A 23763-nucleotide genomic window follows, 5' to 3' on the forward strand; every position below is an offset into this window, starting at 1 on the left:
GCACGGTGCCGGCGTGCAGGTTAAATGACAAAGGCCCCGGGCTCCTGTCACTGTACACATGGTGACCACCACAGCCTTTCCACACAGCATGCCCCCCTATGGGCCACGTGCCGGGCCGGGGCCCCAGGCTTCCCTCATCAGGCTGGTAGTCCCACCACCAAAACTGTACCAATAGGATGATTCCCATCATTCCAGACATCAACGTAAGTGGCACCGAGTCAGCCAAGTGTCAGTTATGCTGCCAGATACGGTCACAGAGGGCACTCTAGTAATGACAGCCACCTGTGCTTCGGAAAACCCACGGCTTGTGACCCAGAGGTGTCCAGGACCACGCCCCAGCCCCCACCCCTACCCCAGGTGGATTGCTAGAGCAACCCATTGGTTTGCTAGAGCAACTCGGGACTCAGAGAAACGCCTCATTTACTAGGTCACAAGTTTACTATAAAGTGTTTACTATAAAGTGATATCTGTCACTCGGGAACAGCCAGGGGCAGCGAGACACAGGGTGAGGTGCGTGGGGAGGGCGCGGAGCTCCCAGGCCCGCTGAGCGCCGCCCTCGCCCTCCCGGCAGCTCCAAACCCAGGCCTGCTGGGCTCTACGGAGGTCCCACTGCAGACGCCTGACTGAACACGTCCTCAGCCAGCGGCCATTGGTTCAACCTCCAAAGAGAGCACTGGAAGGGACCAGAGGATGGAAGGAGAGTTTGGGGTACCCCTCTGCTCCTCCAGGTCCAGGGCGTCCAGCTCCCCGAATTGTTGGTTGCCTTAACCCCCTACACCACCCCTGCCCCCACAGCTGTCCTTTCATTTACGACTTCCCTGGGGCCCCTTGGGATGGGCCAGCTCTTTCCCACAAATGCCCTGGCGGACACCCCAGATTCCACCTTCCTCCAAGGTCTCCTGCCTCCAAGTCCATCGGACCCTTCTCTGCAGGCCTCGGGTCACCTCCCCTCCAGGACGTGAACACACGCTGCTCATCCTCCCTCCCTCCAACAACAGCACCCCGCCTCCCGGCTGACACAACGCAGGGTCCCCTCCCCGCAGGGTCACTTACCCGCTGCACGCAGTCCTCGTCATTCAGGCGCTCCTCAACCAGCCCAATGAGCAGCGTGCTGGGCACAGACTACAGGGAAGAGACACTCGGAGTGAGGCCCAAGCCTGGGTGCTGGGCCCACCAGGGCACAGAGCAGGCAGGCTGTGGGCTCCGCTGAGAACAGAGGGCCCAGTTTCTCCAGGTCCCTGACCCCACTGCCCCTCCCCCTTCCCCGAGCTCCTTTCCCTCTGGCCACCTCTTGATGGCCCCCCGTGTCCACACCAACCTCCGTGCTCCTGCTTACCTGTGCTCCCACCCAGGTGCGGCTCCCCAGGCCCACCCACTTGGCCTCCAGGTTCCCTCTGGGACTCCGCCCCAAGCCCTGCCACCTGCAGGCAACCCTCCTGACCCTGCCTAGGGCTACATATGGATGTGGACAGAAACCCGGTGCTCACTCCTGCACCTGGAGGCCAGGGTGCCAGAGCCTGTCCCCTCCTGAGGCCAGTTTGCCAGCATCCTTCTCCCTCCCCTGACAGCACCCATTTGGGAGGCAGCATTCATGCAGGTTCTGGGATGTGGGGATGCGGGCAGTGCAGGGGTGCAGGGGGAGGGGGCTGTGCACCAACCAGAGAACATGGCCTCAAAGGCACCGGGTCCCCGGGGTGGGGGACCTGGTGCTGCAGTCTGCACGACAGGGCATGTTGGCGGCTTCGAGCGGGCCGCTCAGGGGTGTGCCCCCTCCGCCCCACCCGCCACTCCAGCTTTGCCGTGTCACAGGGCAGTGGAGTCCAGCCAAACCGCCTCTGCGGGAACCAGGCCCTCCTTTCAGGGCCCTGCCACACTCTCCCAACCCGGCCCCAAGACCTGGCTTCCGGGGAGGACCACAGACAAACTGACAGAGCCCAGCGAAGCCCCTCATCTTGCCGATTGGTGACAAAGTCACACCCAGCCTTCTTCCGTGCCATCAAGGGCAGCACCAGCTGCGTGGGCTCCAACCTGGGTTTTTCCTGCCCTACCAGCCCAGCGTCAGCCGAGGAGAACCCTGGGGGCTGCCCTGGAGGTGGCCGTCCCCACAGCCCGAACTGCTGGTCAGAGGCAACAGGGCCTGGCTGCTCTGCTCCTGGGCCTCCTCTCAGGGATGACACGGGCCAGAGTGGTCCCACTATCAGGTCCAGTCTCAGGGCCCTGGCATCTCCGTGTCACCTCTGGGCAATGTTGGCGGGGCGTTGTGGGTACCTCCATCTGTAGCACAAACATCTGTCGGAGCAGAGCCAGGGGGTGGAGAGCAGAGGCCCCCCTAGGGCTCTCCTGGGGGCAGCCCCGGACTGGCGCTCAAGTAAGAGCCAAGCAGAGAGCCCTTTCCAGACAGCTCAGGTTCTGCAGTTGCTCAGGGTCGCCCATCTGTCCTTCCATCCGCCCGAGCAAGCGAGCTCACTGGGACAGTGTGGCAGGAGCTCTCCGGGCTCTGAAAGGCAGGCCAGGGGTAGGGAGGGGGTGGCCCAGGAGTCGGGAGGAGGGGTCCAGGAGGCGAGGTTTGAGGGAAGAGCCCACCGTAGCCCTGAGGCGCTAGAGGAGGACGGGTTCCTCAGGGGCCCCCGGTCTCGGCAGGTGGAAGGAAACAAAGGCCACCCCCACGGGGGCAGCAAAGGCTATTTCCTCCCCTCGGGCTCTGGCTGGGGGCCGGCCACGCCCGGGGTCTGGCAGAGACGCACAGGCAGGCGGAGGAGCGCAGGGCGCTCCAATGGGGAAGGGGGGTCTCGGGGGTGTCCTGGTGGAGGTAGTGGCCCCAGAAGCCAAAGCGGCCACAGAGGGGCAGGCATTCCATGGGCTTGGCTAGGGAAGCATTCTCTGGCTGGTCATAAGGGAGGGGGAGACAAAAACTGGGAGGCTGGCCCTTGTTAATTAAGTCCTGGCATTTGGGGCCAAGGGTCCCAGGGACCACGGTCTGACCCCCAAGTCCGAGTGGCAGCCCGCTGCCCCTGGGCCAGGCCGGTCCCTGTAGACAGTGGGCCGGTCCCCAGCTTGCTGCAGGCTGGGGATCGGAGACCCGCTTCAGGTCCCAGTCTGGCCATTTTCTGTCCAGACTCGGTCCCCCAGCAAATACAGCCTAACACACTTCTCTCAAACAACCCGGAGCGGCAGCTGGGGGCGTCGTGAAACTGGGCTGCCATGAAGTGGGGCTGGCCAGGGCCGGGCAGTGGGCACACAGGGCCCTACACTGGTCCCATTGCTTCTGAGCGGCTTCACACATTTCGCTGTAAACAGCTAAAAACAAACAATGCTGCCCCCATCCTGCCACCGGAAGCTCGAGCATCCTCAGGAGTGTCCCTGAACCGATGGGCTCTGTGGTGTGTGGCCTGAGTGCTACAGAGACACCCTGCAGGGAGCCCCTGCCTCCAGTGCCAGGCCAGTCCCAGAACGGAGCCATCCTGGGACTTGCCAGGGCCCAGGCGCAAGTCCTGAGCACACTGAGCGGCAGACAAGCTGCTGGCTACAGGGAGTCCTGGGGCCCCGTACACTGGGCTGTGCTCGCTGTGGGGCACCTTGGATCCCCCACTGGCTGGACATTCCCAGGGGTGCAGAGGGGGAGCCCGCCCTGGCTGTTCCCGGGGCGCACCATGGGTGATTAGGGAGCGCTTCAGAAGCCATGTGGAAACGCCCACCCCAGAGAAGCCTGGGTCAACAGCAGCAAGGTAAGAGAACCCTGCGTCCAAGCAAGTGCAGAGCCGAGACTGACGGGGGACGTTGGCATCTGCGGTGTTGTCCACTTGCAGAAAGGACTCCAAACCCACAGACAATTTACACATGACACCAAAGGAGTGCCCAGCCCAGCCTGGTGGGCACCACCTTCACCAAGGCCACTCGCCCCCTCCCTCCGCCCCTCGGCTCCAAACCCGTCAGCCCCGTATCCTCCCCTTTCACCCCCCCACTACAGCTGCCAGCACAGAGCCCCCCCACAAGACACCCGTGAAAGTGCTCGGTGTAGGAAAAAATAGGCTGGTAATTAGCCTAACGAAACCCAGGAGGAGCTTCCTCCAACTCCCTCCTCTCCACAGAATTCCACAAATCTGATAAAAGCATCTTTATCCTGGAAATAAGCCTGCCCCCACCACCCTGAAGAGTTTATCTTCTGCAGAGGACACACCCACTTTCTTTCTTTCTGAAACCACGCCCACCGTGCCCACGGGGGTGGGGGTGGTGGGGGTGGGGGGTGTCCCATCTAAGAGTTCTTCCCTTCCTTCAGTGACACATTGCCTGTGCCTCGTTTTCCAGCAATTCCTCCCACTGAACCCAACAGGCACCGGGAAGCTGAGGGGGGCAGTTGGGGGGGGGCCGGGAATGCTGTCCTCCTCGGAGCCAGGCCCACCTTCATTTTCTGATAATGCTTCCTGGCAGCCGCGGCCAGAGGGGAATATTCTTTCACTATCAAGTCCTCCACAGTGAGAAGGGTGCTGTTCAGGTGCTTGCGGAGCCACATCGCCTGTGGAGAGGGCGGAGGACAGGAAACTGGAGTGGAGGCTGGGACCAGGGCGCTGATCAGCTTGCCCAGGCCCTGCCGGGTCGAGAGCAGACGGGCGGAAGGGGAGCGGGACTGTCCCGCTGGAAGGAGACAGGCCCACGAGGCGCTCCCAGTGAGGGAGCTCGGCCTGCAGGCCCTCCCTTCTCCAACCAGGGAGGCCTCCACCCAGTGGCCCTGCTGCTGCTGGCTGCCCTGAGCATGGCTCTCCGAGCCTAGGACCCACGGGCTGTGAACTGAGGGAAGTTGTAATGGGAAACGCAGGGAAAGGACCCAAATGCCCAGCTCCCCCTGCTGACCATTCTGGCAGCGGGTCCTGAAGGGCCTCTGGGCAGTATGAACCCCTACTGCCTCTGTTCCTCACTCGGACAAGTGGGCAGTGCTGCTGGCAAACGGCCCTTCGGGGCCCTCTGTTTGGATGTGACTATATCATCTGAGTGGGGAGTTAGACTCTGCGTGTCCCAGACAGGGGACGGGGGGTGGGGAGGTCGGCAAATCCACCGAAAGGCGGTAGGGGACCCGAGAAACAGCCGAGCACTGCTGGGCCCTGACCTCGTGGGCCGGTCGGGTCGGGGGGACAAAAGGTCTCTGCTCTCGAGTGGCCCAGGCTTCCTAAATTCTGCGCTGTGGTCAGAGCAGAGCTAGAGCAAGGGAGGGTGCAAGCGGGCCCAGGTGTGAGCCGCCTCCACAGCAGAGGCCGTTTGCTGGAGGCACGTCCTGACCCTGGGCCGCTGGGCCCTGGGGGCCTGGCTTGTGCAGAGGCCACCACCCCAGGTCCTAAGCTCAGCGCCATCTCAGGGGCACGTTCCATGGGCTCCAGGGCCTCCCCAGGAGATGCTGAGGGGGTGTGTCTGGAGGAGAGTCCGGGAGCCTGCCTCTCACAAAGCCTGCTGGGAATGCTGGCCGCCACCAGGCCCCCTGGGAATGCTGGCCGCCACCAGGCCCCCTGGGAATGCTGGCCGCCACCAGGCCCCCTGGGAATGCTGGCCGCCACCAGGCAGGGAGCCCTGCACTTGGAAGGGTCGGAGGGGTGCAGAAAGCACCAGAGCCTGCAGAACAAAGTGAAGAACTAAAAAGAGAGACTGACAGCTGGACAGGTGGATGGACAGGCAGGCAGACGGACAAACAGGCAGAGGCGTAGAACAGCCACACGCTCTGAAACAGAGCAGATGTGCATTATTCTGTGCACAGCTTGGCCGTCCAGAGTGCAATGGACCGCCCACTGCACCCTCCAGGCCCAGGACGAGGGCTCAGGGACAACGGCTCAGGGACAACACAGGGATGACACAGTGATTATGGGACAGTGGACTGAGGCTTAAGCAGGGTTTTTTTTTGAAGACTTATTTACTTATGTATTTTTTATAGAGAGGGGGAAGGAAGAGAGAAAAAGAGGGAAAGAAACATCAGTGTGTGAGAAACGTGGATCAGTTGCCTCTCACATGCCCCCTACTGGGGACCTGGCCCGAAACCCAGGCATGTGCCCTGACTGGGAATCGAACCTGCAACCTTCTGGTTCACAGGCCGGCACTCAATGCACTGAGCCACACCAGCCAGGGCAAGCAAGCTTTTCAAAGACAGAAAAAGTGCCATTTCAGATGATAAGAACTTTAAGAAGTCTTTGGGCCTTGAAAAAAGAAAAAGAAGCTTAAAGACTGAAACCACAGGTAGGACACAGCTCACCAGCTTCGGGACAGAGGAGCAAGGCGCTCGCTGTGTCTTCCAGGCCATGCTGTCTTCAAAGTGGAACAAGAGCCATCGAAGCAGATGTGGCAAAAGGACAGATTCCCGGAGAAATTAAGGGGCTTTTCTGATTGGTTGGGCTGGTTCATAATTAAAATTTCAAGAACAAGTCTGAGGACTCCACGCCCACTTCTTGGAAACGGGCACGCTGTTTGGTCAGCACTCCTGCCTTATGACCGCCCTGAGGACCACAGAGGGGCCAAGGCAGCACCCTGCAGCCTGGGACGCCCTGGTGGCTCCGTCCCAGCACGACCAGGCAAGGCGAGGCTCCAGATGGCTGGGGAATTGTGTTTCAGGGTTGGTTTTTTGTTTGGATTTTTTTTCTTTTTCTTTTTGTATTTTCTAGGTTTCCTACTATGAACACACACAGCCTCTTGCAATAAGAAATAAGCTCCAGCCCCGGATGGTGTGGCTCAGTGGACTGAGCGAGGGCCCGAGAACCAAAGGGTCACTGGTTCGATTCCCAGTCAGGGCACATGCCTGGGTTGCAGGCCAGTTCCCAGCAAGAGACGCATGAGAGGCAACCACACATTGATTTTTCTCTCCCTCTCTCCTTCCCTTCCCCTCTCTCTAAATAAATAAAATCTTTAAAAAAAAGAAGAAGAAGAAGAAGAAAGAAGCTCAACAGCAGGCCACGGGAAAGAGGGAAAGGCCGGCTGTGATGGACGCTCGAGGGGCGCAGGGCCGAACGAGCCGCACTTACGATGGAGGTCTTCCCGGAGGCGGGCGGACCTAGTATTACGATCCTGGGCACTGCAGGGTAAGAAGAGTTGAACGTCACTGCTCGCAGACAGCGCAGCCCCCGCCTGCCTGCCCAGGGAGGATTTACTCCTTCCCTCCCCAGACCTCATTTTCCGCCAGTGACAGGGCCGTCTGTCACCCCGTGGTTCGGCGAGGTGCTCGCTTGCCAAGGCGCCCTCACCGCGTTGGGAGAGGTGAGCCATCTCTGAGACGGTTTATGTCCCCGTCTCCAAGGGGACACGGACATGGTAACTTGCTTGCCAAACCAATAAATATCGGGGACAACTGAGATCTCAAACACCATAAAGCATTTTAAACAGGGACTTCGTCTCGGGGACAGGCTCTCAAATAAAGCTGTATTTTATGTAAATTGACCTGTGAAGCCTCTTTCTTTAATATTTATGCCCTCTTATTTAGCAAATTGTATTCCCATCATTTTACGGAGGGAAATAATGGGGCAAAGCCTACAAGGTGTGGGCCAGATTTACAAAATCCCAGACGGGAAGTCTTTGTCCGCAGCACTGGCGTTTCCACGCACACAGAAACACCGCTGCTTCCTCCCTGCGAGGGGCCCGGCCAGGCTGCTCCCTGGCCTGGCCTTGGCCCTGCAGGCGCCTGCCGGCTACCAGTCTACGGGGTGGTGGGTAGTGCTGGCTGCCGGAAAAGGCCAGCATCCTAGAAAGAGTGTGGAAGCTGTGTGCTTGGGTTAGAACGCAGGACAAGGCCCTGGTGCCTGGACAGAGGGATCACTGACCATCAACTTGACCGTGGCCCCGCCTCCACACGGTGGGGATCGAGGGGCCAGAACAGAGGTTGGGGATGTTACACAGATGTTCCCTCCAGCTCACCTGAGCCTCTGACGTCATAGGCAGAGCTCATCTCTGCCAGGCCTCTGGGAGGGGACCCATTCACGCAGAGGACAGCCCTGCATGACCCCTGGTCCAGGAGGGACACCGAGAAGGGACGCAAGGGGCCATCTGGGCTGCAGTGGGCAGGTCAGCACCATACTCAGCCAGGCCGCTGGGTTCATGGGCCTTCGCCCAAAGTCACCATGCTATCTCTTTTCCACGGAAAATATGGAAGGGAAGTTCAAGATCATTGACATTCACTCTACAGGTACTCTCTGAGCCCCTCTTCCCTGCTCCGCTCCGGGCTGTATGCTGCCGAGAAAAGCCAGGTGGGCCGGGCCCCTGGGGACAGTCCCAGGCTAACTTCAGTGGACGAGCCTGACAGGACGGCCCTCCTCTGCCTGCCTCCCACCATGGAGCTGCTCTGTCCTCGAGAGCACAACTGACGTCCAGCGCTCCCCAGCTTTCTGCTTCGATGTGGCTCCTGTGTGTCACCAACTGACCACTCGAGGACACTGTGGGTCCTCAGCCCCATCCACGGGTGAGATGCAGGTAACATGCCCCTGGGGGTGGTGATGCAGGTCGAGGACACGGGGGCAGGGAGGTGGGGACGAGGGGAGCCCAGAGCACCTGGCACTGCCTGACCACCTGCCGCAACGCACCGCGATGCTCCAGCTCGGCGCTCTCCAAGGCAGGCTTGGCTGCGTGCGTCCACTCTTGTTGTGGCCACAGGGCTCTGCGTCCCTCTACGTCTTCTAGGGCCTGGGGGGCCATGACCTCCACGCAAGGCGCTCCCTGGGGACCCAGGCTGCCCGGCAGCCCCAAACAATCCCCTCTCCCTCCATCTGGAGCCACCTGGCTTCTCCAGAAGGTGTCGCCACATTCCCACCTTCGCACTAGTCAGCCCCCCCCCCCCCCCGTCAGGACTGTGCTCCTCACCCCACCCTAACTTTTGTGCCACAGCCAAACAGCCGGTGGCGTCACTGTCCCCCACCGAACAGCAGGCTGCTCTATGGCAGGGCCAGCCCTGGGAGGAGCCACATACACCTTGGGGCCTGCAGTGCCTCCTCCGCTGTCCCCCTCTCCTTCTATGGTCACTGAGTGGTGTCACCTTTGTGGTCACCAGGGCTGCCTCCTGACAAAGATGCCCTCTGCCACTCAGCATTCTCAGGGCGAGCCACAGGACGCGGATGAATCCAGGGCCAGCAAGGCTCACAGAACCTACAGGGGCAGGACCAGGCCCGGGGGCACGGCACTGCCGCGCTGGGCCCCAGACACCGCATGTGCCACCCGTCACCCAGGGGCCAGGCCCAGCGGGGCCACCAGGGAGAGCACCTCCCTCCCCTGACTGGCGACCTCAGAACACCACCCACTCTCTGCAGAGCCCTGGGACCCGGGCGAGGCCTCGGGGCCCTCCCCCGATGAGCGCCACCTCAGCACGGGAGACACTGCCGAGGAGGAGTCTGGAAGTGAGGCGGCTTTGGGGACTGTGGCCAGGAGAGGGGGTGAGGGAAGAGCGGGGCTGGGGTGCCGGGGAAGGCTGGGAGGCAGTGTCTGAGCAGCGAGGAGCGCAGTGGCGGGAGGAGGGGCCTCTGCCACGAAGCAAAGAGTGTGCGGGCCCTGGAGAGGAGGCAGAGCCAGAGGGAGGGCGAGGCGCAGGCTCCCGCTGCCCCCCCAGCCAGGGCTGCCCCGCAGGCCTCCGCCCAGCGGGGCTCAGGGCTGCGAACGGAGGACAAGAGCCTGTGGGAGCCGGCTGACTCCCAGGCCCCACGCTCCTCTTGCCAAGCGAGGGGTTCAAAGGCTGCGGGAGCCCTCCAGGTTCCCGCGACACCCACATTGTGCGCACCTCTGGACGCACCCTACAAGGGAACATCCGAGGCCCCTCGACTGCCCCCACACGTTTATCTGAGTAATTTCAGTTCCTTGAAATCTAACACCGTGAAGCTGCAGACCTGCTCGTGAGTAATTATTTATAGACAGTGTCATAACGGCGGCTTGAGTGCCAGGAGTAATCAGCTTCTTCAAACCACTTCAAAGGAAATCAAACCCCTCTCCAACCACAGATCCTTCTGAGGTTTAACTAGGAGCACGATTTAAAATTCACAAGAAAACTCTCAGCTACTAGAGCCCTAATACACAGCTTTCCTGGACAAACGCTTGATAAAAACGGAACACGCCATTATACACAGCGTCGCCCACTTTAATATTGCCCTGGGCTACTCTAAATGCTCACTTTGTACCACATCTGCTTCCCTCACGGGGCAGGGGCTGCCAGCGGGTGCGGGTGGGCAACATCTCATCACTCACGGGATGAGTCCGGAGCCTCCCCTCCCTCCCCGCCAGCCACAGGCCACCCCACACCCAGGCGCAGGAAGCAGAGAGCTGAGAGCCCAGCTTCCAGCTGCCACGCGGCTGGGAGGAGGCAGGAGGATCTGAGCCGCCGGCCCAGGGCATGGGAATGCTCGCTGGATGCCAGGGGGCCTCCCCAGGCCTCCTGTCCAATTCTGGAACAGGTCCCCCCACTTCTAGAAAACCACAGACGCAGGGCACCCTCTCTGCCTCCCACATTCCTGCTTCACCCCGGGGGTGGAGGCTTGGGCCTGGTGGGGAAGCCACGAATGTCCCTCTTCTCACTTAAGCAGTTCAGCTGCCACCCAAGGTCTGGCAGCCAGTGACTCTGACAGCACCTGGGCAGAAACCTGGCCCGTGGCCCCTCAGGACAGGAAGGGGACGCCCCGCTTGAGCTGAGCTGTGCAGGTCTGGATGCCGCAGGCACCTGAGAGCAGCGGAGCAGGACGGGGGTGGCAATGCTGCCCTGCGGCTCCTCCTGCCCAGGTTCCTGGGGCCCCAGAGAGGGGTGGCACACAGGACCTCATCCCAGCCACAGAGGGCGTCACTGAGCTCCGCTGTCACTTTGCTTTTCCCTTCTACTCCTTCTCGGTCCCTCGGCCTTACCAGTGGCGATGGTGGGGCAGCACCCACATTGGGCCCCCCAGCAGTGCTCCCAGCCCCCCAGGAAGGAAGGTGGTTAACACCCACCCACACAGCAGGTAGGTGCCCACGTGTGTGAACCAGAGACCGGAGGAGGCCTTTTAGAGCGGTCTCCGAGGAGCAAAGCGAGTCCCACCGGGAACTCGAGAAGGACAACTGGAGAAGGTGGCCCTCCTGGCCCCACGAGGCCACAGCTGTGCATGCACCTGGGGCACATAGGTTCACAGTCAACACCAATTCTCAACTCCACCCAACCGGAGGCTCAGAAAAGGGCACCGCTGGTCTCTTTGGCTGAGCTCTGCAAACCGTCCCTGCCCCCCATCCCACCAGTGCTCTGTGGGCAAGGCTGACACCGGCACCAACACCAACACTGGGAAACCTGCGGGCAGAGCTCAAGGGCAAGGCCAGGTGCACTAGCTCACCTGCAGGCCTGGAGTTTCCCCCACCCCTCTCTTTTTTAAGCTACTTAGCATCTTGTATCATCTGAGGCCTCTGAACCCCACCATAGAGCATCTCAGGCCTCCGGCTGACAGGCCGTGCGGAGCGCAGGCCTCACGGGGGTCTGGGGGGCCCCTTCAAAGCAGTGCTGCTCCGATGAAAGAAACATCAAAGCTCCAGGAGCCGGTGCTGCCGACAGCTCACACAGGATGGACACCTCTCCTCCCCTCCCAGCACCTCGGACCAGCCGTCCCACTGGGCCCGCCCCACTCCCCAGTGCGAGCGCTGGCCTGGGGTCGCCCCACCTGTGCTCAGGCCAAGGCGTGGGGAGAGCCAGAGCTCGTTCACGGGCGCCGGTAACAAGACCAGCAGGAAAGCCCGAGTGCTGCTGTCCGGGCGGACCAGAAACCAACTTTCCACCTGCCAAGCAATCGCAGAGCTTAAACCCAACGGGCGCCCTCAGCTGAGGTGTGCGGAAGCATTAATAATTGATTCTGTGGGCCACTCTGAGGTTTTCCTTTCAAAAGCTCAGCGAGAGACTTTTTTAGTTGTGCTCCCCCCAAATTAAGGCGTTTTCAATTAACCACCAGCCCAAGTTGTCAAAACTTCACCCCACCCCGTTCTGATCTCCCTCCAGACGCAGTAGTACAGAGTCCTTCACAGCCTTCCCATTCCCTGGGGGGGAGGGGGCGGGGGGAGTGCTCACCGTTATCATTGTCCCGCTGCAGGTGATCGATCATGAATGTGACCGGATCTCGGGGCTGGTGGATCAGGAGTTGCTCCAGCATGTTCTGTGGGCGCAGGGTGGACACCCAGGTGGTTAACATTTGCAGGGGCACTCACGACCCCGGCTCAGGTGGCCCAGCAACCTGTAGCCATGGACATAGGCTAGGAGGCCTGATCTCTCCACTGTGCCCCACCAACACGCCTTTCCCTTGGGACCCAGCCCCTGCCCCAGATGGCAGCCGCTTGGTCCACACGAACGGAGGCATTGATTGAGAGGCTGCTCGGGACTGCTGGGGAGACCTGGAGGGACCATGCCCCTGACCCAGGCAGTCCCAGGGCCCTCTCCCCTTGCTCCCTCTGTGCTTCTCAGACCAGCCCTCTCTGTTCTCCCCATGAACCTCTGAGCCTGAGCAAAGGTGGCTCCTCTCATCCCCAGGTCTCAGTGCCAGCACACCTTCCTGACCAGTCACTGGGTAAATCCTGCCACACCCTCCTGTAGCCCCCATGTGTCCTGCCACTGCCTAACCTGGTCCCTGTGCCCGGGACAATCACAGTAAGTGCCAATGCAGATGTCTGCCAGGGACACGGTCATTTCTAAAGGGACTTCCCAAAGTCTCTCTGGAGTGAGGCAGAATATTTGCCAGCTAGATACCTAAATAGTCCTGGGATGGCCTGGCCCTTGAATTTCACAGGAAAGAGCCTCCATGGTTCCGGAACAAAAGGCACAGATGTGAGCCTGCCAGCCACGAGGAGCTGGGCAGGTGAAACAGGAGCCCCCTTCTGCCCCAGGGACAGGCGGAGAGAGTCAGCCCTTTGGGGCAGAGGGGTGTGGGTCAGTAAAAGGTACTGAGCTGGGAAAAGTCCTAGGCTCACTCCAAAACTCACCAGCAAGTCAGCAAGTCCTTCCCTGGGCCTAAGCTTCCCACCCCAAACCCTGCCCGTAAACTGCACAGCTGCATGGCCTCCCTGGTCATAGGTCACTGGTGAAGTGGCGTGAGACGACATTCGAAGGTTTGCAGACGAATAGGCTCAATGTCCCTTTTAAATAGTAGCATATCTAGTGTGTATTTGAGAAACACATCAGGCCTATGATTTCAAGGATATTGCTTAGGATGAGACAGAATACGTCACTTCATTTTCTGAAAGGGGGTTGACTTAAAGAAATGGTGAAGTTCAATGGAAATGTGCTGGCAGGTACGTGAACCCATGCAGGCGACCCCACCCCAGAGAGTGGCACACACACCGAAAGAAGTGGGTGCGGACAGAAGCGGGGGCAGCCTAGTTCAGGCCTTAGTCCGGCTCACAGCCTTGTGCTGCCCTCACTGTCCGGCTTTGACAATGTGCTGTCATTCACTTAGACGTTATTACTGGGGAGCAAGGGGAAGGGCACACCAGAACTTTACTTTTTGAAGCTTCCTGTGGGTCTAAAATTACTTTAAAAGTGGAAACGGTAAAAACCATGGCAGGAGCCTACAAACGACTGAGGACTGGAGCTGCTGGACTGAGCTTTCTGGGGCTGCACCTTCCAACAGTCATGATGGGGACGCGCCGAGCTCTCTCGGGCAGACCAGGGTGCTCCCTGGTCTCTTTTACCCTCCGCCCCCACCCCTGACGACTTGCAACTCAGCTCGCCATTTTGAGTGACCGGTCACTCAATTTCAGATCTCCGTCTCTTTATCAGTTAGCACCCTCCGAAGGAAGCCTATGTTTGCTGAGCAGTCGGAGACTCGGGGTTTTGGCTGAGCTCTGCTCTCCCGTGTGCCGTTCAGTTTCAAATGACTACAGGTGTCAGGGTAAAGCCTCTGGGGGTGGGGCAGACCCAGAGCAGCAGACAAAGGCTCTGGAAACTGGGCCCCAGCTTCCCCTTGGCCCTCAGAATCTGAGTGCTGGACAGTTCCCGAAAGCCTTTCTCTCCAGGAGGGGCAGAAGTGACACCTACACACACGCTGGGTACCGTGCTGCCTGAGGTCGCACAGGGAGGGGGGCCAGAGAGGTCAGGAACCAGGAGGAGAGCCTGGGAGCGGCCAGGAGCTCCTGGCCCTGAGAAGGAAGGTCCGGATGGGAAACGCTGCTCTCCAAACCGCAGGGATGCTACCCCGGAGGCGGCTCTCTGAGAGGATGGGCCTGTCACCTTAAACTCGGGCACTGCCAAGCCCGGAAGCCAGCACTGCAGACGGACGGGACTGCCAGAGCCACGGGCGCCCTCCGGAGACCACCTCTTGCAGCCGGACACTGCACACATGGAGGAACTGGGAAAGGGGCGGCCTTGTTCCCGGTCCTCCGGCCAGCTGGCTCAGAGCCGGGACCCCGTTCTGGCCCGGACGGCTTGCCCCTCTTCTTTTCCCTGGGCCCGCGGGACAGGGGCGGGGGTGTCTTCAGATCGAGGGACCCTCAGGGTCACGGCGGTACAAGAGTCAGACACCCCAAGATACGCAACCTCGTGGCTAACAAACGTGGGCCACCTGTTGCCGGCTCGCCGGCGCGCCCCCTGGTACCGCCACAGGGGTTCCAGGGCCTCCGTCCACTGTGGCCACAGGGTGGGGATGTCCAGGTCACCTGCATCATCTCGAAGATGTGGTTCGTCTCCCCGTAGAGGGGCATTTCCGGGGGAATGCGGTGTGGAGCGGAGGTCGCGTCCATGCTGCAGTGAAGCGGAGCCGCTTCCTAGTGACCGCTGTCGCTAAGGGCGCCGCTCCATGACGTCATCAGCGCGCGCCGCCCCCTAGTGACCGCCGTCGCTAGGGGCGCCGCTCCCTGACGCCATTGGTGCGCGCCGAGGGGCCTGAACTAGTGCTCCTCCGCCTGGGCGCTCAGCGGCCCTGGGCAAGTGCTTTCCCATCTGGCTGCGCTGTCCCCTCGGCGCGTCTCCGCGGGGCACCTGAGGTGGCTTCCAGCTGTGGCCTTCGAGAACCAGAGATGCGCCGGGCGGGGCGTCCAGTGATGAAACACCTGCCAACACACCGAGAGCACATCGGCGCCCCCCGAGGGGCCGGGGGTCGGGTTCTGCTTCGAGTTCTGCCTGTGCGCCCCGAGGGCCATTAAGCTCTGTGGACTTAGTGTCCCCATCTTTAAAATGAAAACTAGAGGTAGAGGAGGATATTTGAGGGGGGAAGGGAGTCCAAAGGACCGGCCTGAGGGCCAAGAGTTCCGCTGGAAACCCTACGACCAACTCACGTCTACGGAGGGCCAGTAAGCCCGCGGCCGCTCCGGGAGCCGGGCGGGGCTGCCACGTGACCTGATTGCTATGGCTCCCGCAGTAACAATTGGGCTTGTGGCCCCGCCCCTTCTCAGAAAGACCTGCACACCCTACACCCTGCTGCGGCTCCCAAACCCTGGGAAGGGCCTTCCCGCTCCTCCGGGCCCAAGATATCCAAGGACGCACTCCAGCTCTGTGAGTGAAGGCTGCTATAAGACAAGCGAGGTGAAAGCCCCGAGTTTGGAAACTTGGGGCGGGGGGAGAGTGTAGAGTACATTGGACCGCCTCTGCTGCTGCCCCGGAAGGGTTGGGGGTGCAACGTGGTGGAGGTAGCGTTAATCCTCCGTGGGACGGGGCCGTGCAGGTATCCGCCGAGCACTGAATTGCGAGCTGTAACTCCCATTGCCATCCTTGATGGGAGGCACCGTTTCTGAACTCTCTGTGGCCTCATCGGGGGGTCTCAGGCACATTTTGGGGGAGGGTGCACGCATGACCTGGTCATTACACATTGCCCAGAGTTCAGATCGTGGCTGCGTTCCCACTAGCTGTGTGAGCCTGCCCCTTGCCTCAGTTTCCTCCCCCATGAAGTGAGGCTTATGGGAGGACCCCATGATATCTGGAAGTATTGGACAGAAACTGGCATCTGGTAAGGGCGCGCTGCATGGGGCTACTGTTAGTATTATCTCATTTCATCTTCGCACCATCCCTGAGAAGTGCGTACCTTCATTCCCATTTTACACATGAGAATTTGGAGGAACAGCATGGTGAAAAATACTTGGCCAAGTCGTTTCCCCCTTCTGGGCCTCTCTCCTCATCGGTCGTTGGTCACGGAGCATCAGAATCCAAAAGCCCCTTGAAAAGCCACTAATCCATACTCATTTTATGGCCGGGGGTGGGGGGGGCGGTAAACTGAAGCCCAGAAAGGGGGAAATTGTTGGCCAAGGCCACTTATTAACGGCAGAGTCAAGGCTAGAACTAGGTGTCCGGACTCCTAGCCAAAGCCTTTTCCACCAGTCAGCAGCCCAGAGACACGCCCTCCAGCGGGGGAGAGGCTGAGTCCTGCCTCCCGCTCAGAACGGCACCTCGGAGTCTGCAGGCCTGTCAGACCCAACTGCAGAGACAGCCGGGGAAGAAAGGAGGCTGCCTCCCCCGGAACAAAGAACACAACAAGCAAGCTTGCAATTTGCACTAGAGAGGTTCGCTTGCTTCCTGGACATTTCTGAAATGACTTGCCTTTCTCCTCATTTATTTTGAGCCCTAGGCACTTTTCATACGAAGATTTAATCATCTTTAGCAGCCTGGAAAAATACAAATCAATTAAAGCCAAAACCTATTATTGGGTAATCATTTTTTCCTTCCTCCTCCCCCAGATTGAGGAGTGCCTACACCCTGTGCCTTTCATCCCAGCTAATTTGGCTGCAGCCAGCCCCATTCAAGGGGTGATCACTTTGGATAGATTATCACAGCTGCTCTCACCACATCCCTGGCATGCATGTCACAAGTCACTAGGATCAAGGGCCGAGCCAGTTTTTCTCTCAGGGGCCCTTGGGGCCACCAGGCGAGGCAGTGCTGTGCTCCTGAGGGCTTGGCAGCCCCAGGAGGCTAGCAGGGGCCATGTTCACAGGGCAGCTTCCAAATGCTGGCCCTTGTCGCTTTGGGATGGGGAACAGAACAATCTCACGGGAGTGGAAGCAAGGCCCCGGGGTCCAGCTAGTGCATGGTCCCTAGGAGGGCTAAGCAGCATCTCTGGCCCCCCGACGCCTGACTGCAGTTAGTCTGACGTCTGGCATGTTTGTCTCTATGACAGCTCATCCCCAAGGGAAGGAGGGAGATATAAAGAGCCCAGACTTTGCCAAGTCAGGCAGAGGGGAGCAGGAAACCCTGGTTTGCTCTCTTCCCAGGCACTTGATCTCAGCTCCATCACCTATTGAATGGGGTAATTGTGGGACCCTGTCCACAGGGCCATGGTAAGGACTGGAGGTAGGGCGCAGCCAGGGTTCCAGAGCCGACAGAATGCCGGGCCTTGGGGAGCAGCTGACACCAGGCCAGCGAGAAGCGTGGGAGCCAAGATTGGAGCCAGGACTGTGTGGCATTGGAACTCGGGTTCTCGGCCGCTGACCCCAGCACTGACCCCCGGGCTGGCCCCTCCCTAAGCACCCGCTGCGCACTGCACTGGAGCTTCCTTGGTGGCTTCCATATGGGGGGTGTGTGTGAGCCCTGGGCCCCAATGAGGTGAGGCCAGTGAGGTAAACTTAAGGGGGTGCCCCACACTTCAGTAATCAGGAAAATAACATTTTAATGCAGTATTTTAAAAAAGCTAAGTTGACACAGAAATTCATCTGGAATAAAATGAATCACAGACTTGCCCTGGCTGCTGTGGCTCAGTGGACTGAGCGCCGGCCTACAAACCAAAGTGTCACCAGTTCAATGCCTGGTCAGGGCATGTGCCTGGGTTGGGAGCCAACCACACTTTCAATGTTTCTCTCTCTTTCTCCCTTCCCCCCATCTAAAAATAAATAAAATCTTTTTTTTTAATTAAAAAGAAACACCAAGGCTTTAAAAGGATCATTATTACCGAGCTGCCCGTCAGCCTCAGGCTCCACAATGGCAAGGTGCCTGGACGTCTGTACTCGAAATTCCCATACTTGGTTCTCTGTGGAACTTCTGGCGTTAACTTATTTTTTACAGTAGTGCATTAAATGTTTTTGCCCATCTTGATTGCCTAGTTAGTTGTCTGGCACCCCCTTGAATTTTGCCCCAAGCTGAGTGCCTCACTCGCCACACCCCAGTCCAGGCCCCAAGGACCCGATGCCAGGGGAGACACAACAAAAAGCCACACCCTCCTCCAGGTGGGAGGGGCGGGGGAGGGCACCTCAGCTGGATACTGGATACGGCAGGTGTTTAACAAGCAGTGCCCCCCACTGCGTCCCCACCACCCTGGCCCTCCTCCCGCTGCCCACTCCAGATGGAGGAGGTGCGGCATGGGGAGGAGGCTGAGCTGTGCGCCACCGCCCCACCTGGCCCTGGGCCAGCCAGGCCCTGGTGGAGCTGTGCAGCTCTGTCAGCAAACCCTGGTGCTGCGGCACCTAGGGGTGGCCTCCGGACGCTGCCATGGAAGTGTGCTCCATTATATTTGCAGTGGGCCCACGCACGGTTGTGGGGACGATTGCAGGGGTCCCTTCGGGCCTGGCTCCCTTGTGGAAACTGTGCTGCCCATGAGCTCCTTGCCCAGGACGTGGGCTGCGTCTCTGCAGACCCCCACCCCCACCCCCACCCCACCAAGTTCTCTGACTGGCTGCTCCCATCAAGTCCCAGAGGCTGGCCATCTTCTGTCCTTGCGTTTCCTTTCGTCCCCAATGTCACCTCCTCTTGCTACAGAAACGCCCTCCCTGGCCCCTGCCGGGCTCTGGGCTGCAGGTGCTGAGGGCCAGAGCTGGAGCCGGAGGAAATGCCTCCCCCCAGCTCCATCCTGTTCATACTCCTCTCCTCCTAGGACCCGCCAGGACGCTTGGCATGTGCCCCCGCACCTTCCCCCGCAGCATCTCACTCCACCCTCCCTCCCTCCGCACAGCCACCCCTGACCCCTGCTCACGGGAAGGGGGTATGTCCAAGTCTGGGCTCCAGGTGTGTTGGTACCTTGAGGTGCAGGGACAGCCAGCTGTGGCAGCTTCGAGGGTGCTAGCTCACCAGCCGGAAGCCTGGGACCGGGGTGGGGAGAGGCGGTCTGTGGCACCAGCTTGCTGTGACCCCTTGGGTGCCAGTTTCCCTGAAAGTAAAGGGAAGTTGATCTGCTGGGTGCCAACCCTAACGTGCCACAAATCTGTGGCCTGGAGGATTTTGCGTGTGCTCAGCAAACTCATGATGTCCTGGAGGGGAGAGCCCAGAGGGGGGCCATGGGCTGCCTGGACGGCACTAGGGACAGTGAAGCATGCGTGTTCCCAGTCACAGTCATCCTGCAATTAACGTGGGAGACGGAGGAGGGGCCAGTGGTCGCACCCTGTCCCAAAAGGAGAGCAGGGCCCCGGCCCCAGGCTCGGAGCTGGGAAACCACAGGCCAGGGCTGTCCCTCACCTGCTGGGCCCACCAGAAAGAACCCCACAAACTGGCAGCGGGATTTTCAAACCGTTTGGCTGGAGCTGACAGAATTGATCATCTTTGCCGTGGCACAGTCCTCGAACCCGGCTTTCGCTGGCACCACAGGGAGGCACTGGAGGCTGTGTGTGTATGGGGGTGGTGCACGTGTGAACCCAGTCTGGGAGGACAGAGGACCGGAGAATTCTAGTCCACAGTGGAAGGAAAAGCACGTGTGTTTTATGGCAAAGCACGTGTCCTTGGAGGGAGAGTGGACTTGGGTCAGGCTCCGCTTGCTCCTGGACTGCCCGGGGGGGGGGGGGTCTTGAGCAAGTGTCATGCAGAGGAGGGGCTCATTTCCTTCCCCACCAACTGGGGGAGGCGGCGGTCCCTGCCCCCAGGTTGCAGGGGCCCCGCATTGTGCAGCCGCCCCTGGGGAGGGGCTGTGAGCATCCTGCACCGGCCGGGGCTGCTGAACCTCAGTGCCCCATCTTCCGCCCCACAGCCGCCTGCCTGTTCTCCTGGGAGTGAGCGCCAAGGGGGACCATGAACGAGGCGAAGGGGTCCCTCCGAAGCACGGAGCAGAAGTACAAGCTGTTCCAGCAGCAGCAGTTCACCTTCATTGCGGCGCTGGCGCGCTGCCGCGAAAACGCCCACGACAAGACCCGGCCCGTCTCCAGCATCGAGCAGGTGCCGGCCTGGGCGGGCAGCGGGTTGGGCCGGGATCCCGGGCCCGGCCCTCGCTCGAATGATGGAAGAACGAAGGCTGTGCCGGGGAGGCACGTTTGTGTCAGAGTCAGGGCTCCGACCGCCGCTGCCAGGACAGGCCGTCCTTTCTCTCTCGCTCACCATGAGTGGGAGCAACTGTCACAGCTCGGTTGAACACGTGGGCTTGAGACCCAGTGGGCCAGACTTAAGTCCTGCTCTGCCCCAGGGCACCTCTGTGACCTTGGCCCAGTGACTCGCTTCACTGTGCCTCAGTTTCCTCATCTGTAAAGTGAGGAGAGCAGCAGATGGGCTTTCAGCACAAGGAAGGAGCGCTGGGACCTGCAGCCTCCGCTCAGGGCCCGCCTGTGCCGAGCGCCCCAGCCCCTCCTGCGCACAAGGGTGGGGCTTGCCCGCCTGAGCTCTCGCGGAGGCTCTGGGTAGACAGCGGGCCCCACGATTTGACTCTCCATCCCCAGTGTTGACTCCCCACCCTCAGCCCGCCCTCCACAGGCAGACAACCAGTCCCAGCCAGAGGTCACACATGCAGCAGGTGACGCTGCGTGACGTGGCTGTCGTGGCGCCGGTAATGCTGCTCTGTCGTGGCTGCAGCTCAGGCTCCTCCGTACCCCAGGGCTCCCCAGGCTGGTGTGGGAACATGCGCGGTCGGGGGTGGGGGTCAGAGGCACTCCTTGCAAACCTACTGCACTTGGGAAGGAACACATCAGATGGTGTGGGAACACAGGCACCAGTGACAAACGGCACCAGTGACAGCAGAAACCTTGCCTTAGAGCTTCATGGGCGCTGCGGGCAGCGGGGTGCCCCTGCCACCGGTCCTGGGGAGGAAGGGCATCCCACCAGATGAAGGCAGTTCCCAGCACGAGGCCGGGCCTCCCGCCCTTGCCTGACCTCAGATCCAGAGTCATGGGATCAGCCTGGTCACTCTGGAACAGACAACCCCCGACCCAGGGGGATCCCACAACTCCCTGGAAAGGAGATGAAAGGAGGCCAGCTGTGTCCCTCCTCCGAGCACCACCCCAACTTGTTCAGGGAGCACCCCTGCTCTGCAGCCCACCCCCCCGGGGGGTCAGTGCAGCTTTGGTGCCAGGGCTTCGCCAGCTGGAGTCAACCCATCTGTGAGTGCAGTAGGGACACTGGTGTCCTCACACAGTCATTTCCCCAGTTCCTTGGCCTGGCCTTCCCCCCTTCCTCCGCCTTGGACACACGGGACAATAAACCTGCAAAGAATTTCAGTCTGGTGGCCCCGCCTAGCAGTCCTTGCAGTGGGCCTGTGGCATGAACTGGGGGGGTCGGGCCCTCTGCTTTGGGCCTGGCGAGGGCCCCGCCCAGAGCCTCAGTGCTGGAGCACGTTAGCCCACCACTCTGAGCCGCCGCTGATCACCTGTGAAATGAGGATTCTAAAGCAGCCGGGCGTAGTAGTGTTTAGGGGAGGACGAGGTGAAGCCTGCGAACACTGTCCCGTGCCCGGGACACTGCATGCTGTCAGCTCTCTGGTGGCCTGTCCATTCCACCCCTCCAGTGCGACTGGCATCTCGCCTGGGGCTCGGGGGTTTGGAGGGTTGCCCCGGGATGTTTGCCCCACAGCGCGGCCGCTGCTCACGGTGCCGGCCGGCCCGCAGGTGCAGAGCTACACGGAGCACCACTGCAGCAACGCCACAGACCGCCGCATCCTGCACATGTTCCTGGACCTCTGCGCGGAGCTGAGCAGGCTCTGCCAGCGCTTTGAGACCCTGCACTCGGGCACCCCGGTCACCAACGGCCTCCTCGACAAGTGCAAAACACTCGTGAGCCAAAGCAATGACCTGAGCGGCCTGAGAGCAAAGTAAGTCCCTCGGGTCCTGTCCTTGAGGCTTCCTCTGGGCATGTAGGGCAGGGGGTGGAACGGGACAGGAGAAGAGGGGGAGAGTGAGGGCTGCTGTTGAGGGCGGGTGCGTCCGAACGGGCGAGGCTGACAGGAAATCCCAGGCCCACTGATGTAGTGGAACAACTCTGACCTACAAAACCCAGACAGTGGGACACAGAGCCTCTCACGGGAGCTAGCCCGGGGCACAGGGTAGGGGTCCCAGAGCGCTGTTCCCAGAAGTCTGCAAAGCAGTGGGTGTGGGCACCACCAGTGGGGCTCCCTAATTCTGACTCCTGGGGATCCACCGCACAGAGTCCCTGATTCTCAAGGAAGCTGCTGAGACAGGGTGGGAGGAGTCACGGGACAAACTGTGTCCTGGAGTCATCAGAACAGCCTGGGGTTCCCAGCCCCAAACCCGCTGACCCCAGGGCGCCCAGCCTGGCACGTGCATGGTGCCCACACCTGCCCTGGGTATTCCGACGGGAGCCCCGAAGGAAAACACTCTGCCCGAGCCCTGGTGGCTGTCTGCCCCAGGGGTGAGTCCCAGTGCTGGGGGCTCACCGGCCCTGGCCGCCCCACAGGTACCCTCACGACGTGGTGAACCACCTGAGTTGCGACGAGGCCAGGAACCACTATGGAGGCGTGGTCAGCCTCATCCCCCTCCTCCTAGACTTGATGAAAGAATGGATCGCACACTCAGAGAAGCTGCCCCGCAAAGTGCAGCAGCACGTGAGTGAGCCCTGGAAATGCCAGGAGGCCACTGCGGCCACCGCCGCCCAGCCTTCCCAGACCAGAGGCGCGTGGCCTTGGCCAAGAAAACGCCAGCGTAGGCAGCTCACGAAAGGCAGCCTCAGACCCAGGGGGAAAGATGGAGGTTCCAAACCTCCTTGGAGACCACCTGGCGGGAAACTGTGACTCTGAGCCAGCGACCTCCAGCGACCTGTCACCTCTCTGGGGCCCGTCCCACAGGGTGCTGTCGCCACACTTGGTTCCCACTGGTCGACCCATTTTCACTAGCCCCAACAGTCCCCACCTCTCATGAACCCCAAAGGGACCCCCAATATATTGCTGGGAACCTCACCTGCCGCTCTTGCTATAACCTCTCACGTGCCCTTGCCTTGGTGCCCAGGCTCTGTGCCGAGGAACGGCAGCCCCGCTCTTGGAGTGACTGGGAGGGTGTCCCGGGAGGCTGGGGAAGAGCCAGGGCTGTGCCTGGCCAGCCCGGGTCCTCCTCGGCCAGGCTGCCCAGCTGCAGGCCCAGCTCTGCAGGCTGAGCCATGGAGCCAGGAGGCCGAGCAGCCCTGGCCAGACAGGGTGGCTCCCGCCTCCCAGGCCGCTGTGGGCCAGCACGCAGAGCATCCCCAGTGTGGCCGGGTCTCTGGACCAGAGCCCTAAGGGGACGAGCCTGCCTTTCCTCCCCTTCACTTGGGAGATGGCAGAAGAACGCCCATCTTGTGGCTCCCGGCAGGACCATTACTAGCTTCCACCACGTAAGTGAGGCCCAGACACGGCAACGTGTCGCTGGCTTCCGAGTTTGCCCCAAGCGCTGACTATCGGCTTTTCCCTTCACAGGGGGCGGCCTAGCTTCCGTATTCTTGCTTCCTCGGGGGCTACTGTCAAGAATAAAAGTATCCTACCACCTGTCTGCCTGGCTTGGTTTCCTGGGATTTCCCCCTTGAAAAAACCATGCTGACCCCAAGCTCAGAGGACACTGGGCGGCAGCCCCACGGCGAGAGCACTGCCAACAGGAGCACACCCCTCTCCCAAAAGGGCGCTTCCCAGTGGCTCTGCCCGAGGCACAGGCGGCCAGCAGCCACCTCTCACAGGTTAGAAACCTACCCAGACAAGATTGCCTGAATGTTCCAGACAAAATTAACAGCTGCCACTTGAGTCT

At 60.7% G+C, this 23763-nt stretch overlaps 2 protein-coding genes across 8 annotated transcripts in view; one reads left to right on the plus strand and one right to left on the minus strand.

Moving 5' to 3' along the window:
• Positions 1-14743, minus strand: part of AK8 (adenylate kinase 8) — a 76301-nt gene extending 61558 nt beyond the window's left edge. For 2 of the 5 annotated variants that reach the window (XM_037036437.1, XM_037036436.1), the window contains exons 1-5: positions 14590-14743; positions 12014-12098; positions 6993-7042; positions 4400-4513; positions 1054-1122 (exon numbers count right to left, since the gene is read on the minus strand). In XM_037036437.1, coding sequence (XP_036892332.1) covers positions 1054-1122; positions 4400-4513; positions 6993-7042; positions 12014-12098; positions 14590-14673 — 402 coding nt within the window. In that variant the 5' untranslated portion in view covers positions 14674-14743. Of the gene's footprint in view, positions 1-1053; positions 1123-4399; positions 4514-6992; positions 7043-12013; positions 12099-14589 lie in introns of those variants that run through there. The other 3 variants (XM_037036434.1, XM_037036435.1, XM_037036438.1) reach the window with 3 other exon arrangements.
• A 107-nt stretch (positions 14744-14850) lies between these two features.
• On the plus strand, positions 14851-23514 carry SPACA9 (sperm acrosome associated 9). Of its 3 annotated transcripts, none has more exons than XM_037036443.1 (4): positions 14851-15424; positions 19806-19990; positions 21652-21848; positions 22451-23514. In XM_037036443.1, the coding sequence occupies exons 2-4, from the start codon at positions 19847-19849 to the stop codon at positions 22782-22784; spliced, it is 675 nt and encodes a 224-aa protein (XP_036892338.1). In that variant the 5' UTR covers positions 14851-15424; positions 19806-19846; the 3' UTR covers positions 22785-23514. The 3 variants fall into 3 exon arrangements, with proteins under 3 accessions (XP_036892338.1, XP_036892337.1, XP_036892336.1); XM_037036442.1 differs by having other exon boundaries at positions 14853-15454; positions 21646-21848; XM_037036441.1 differs by having other exon boundaries at positions 14853-15424; positions 21646-21848.
• Positions 23515-23763: the final 249 nt, after the last annotated feature.

This window comes from Sturnira hondurensis, unplaced genomic scaffold (assembly GCF_014824575.4).
Source record: "Sturnira hondurensis isolate 20B ecotype Veracruz unplaced genomic scaffold, ASM1482457v3 Scaffold0022908, whole genome shotgun sequence".
NCBI classification, from domain to species: Eukaryota; Metazoa; Chordata; class Mammalia; order Chiroptera; family Phyllostomidae; genus Sturnira; species Sturnira hondurensis.

What these genes read in the sequence shown, in the direction of transcription:
- SPACA9 (XM_037036442.1), top strand. Translation starts at nt 19,847, where the DNA reads ATGAACGAGGCGAAGGGGTCCCTCCGAAGCACGGAGCAGAAGTACAAG. An exon ending in CCGTCTCCAGCATCGAGCAG is followed by an intron (nt 19,991 to 21,645) that starts GTGCCGGCCTGG and finishes GCCGGCCCGCAG; the next exon opens with GTGCAGAGCTACACGGAGCA. An exon ending in CTGAGCGGCCTGAGAGCAAA is followed by an intron (nt 21,849 to 22,450) that starts GTAAGTCCCTCG and finishes GCCGCCCCACAG; the next exon opens with GTACCCTCACGACGTGGTGA.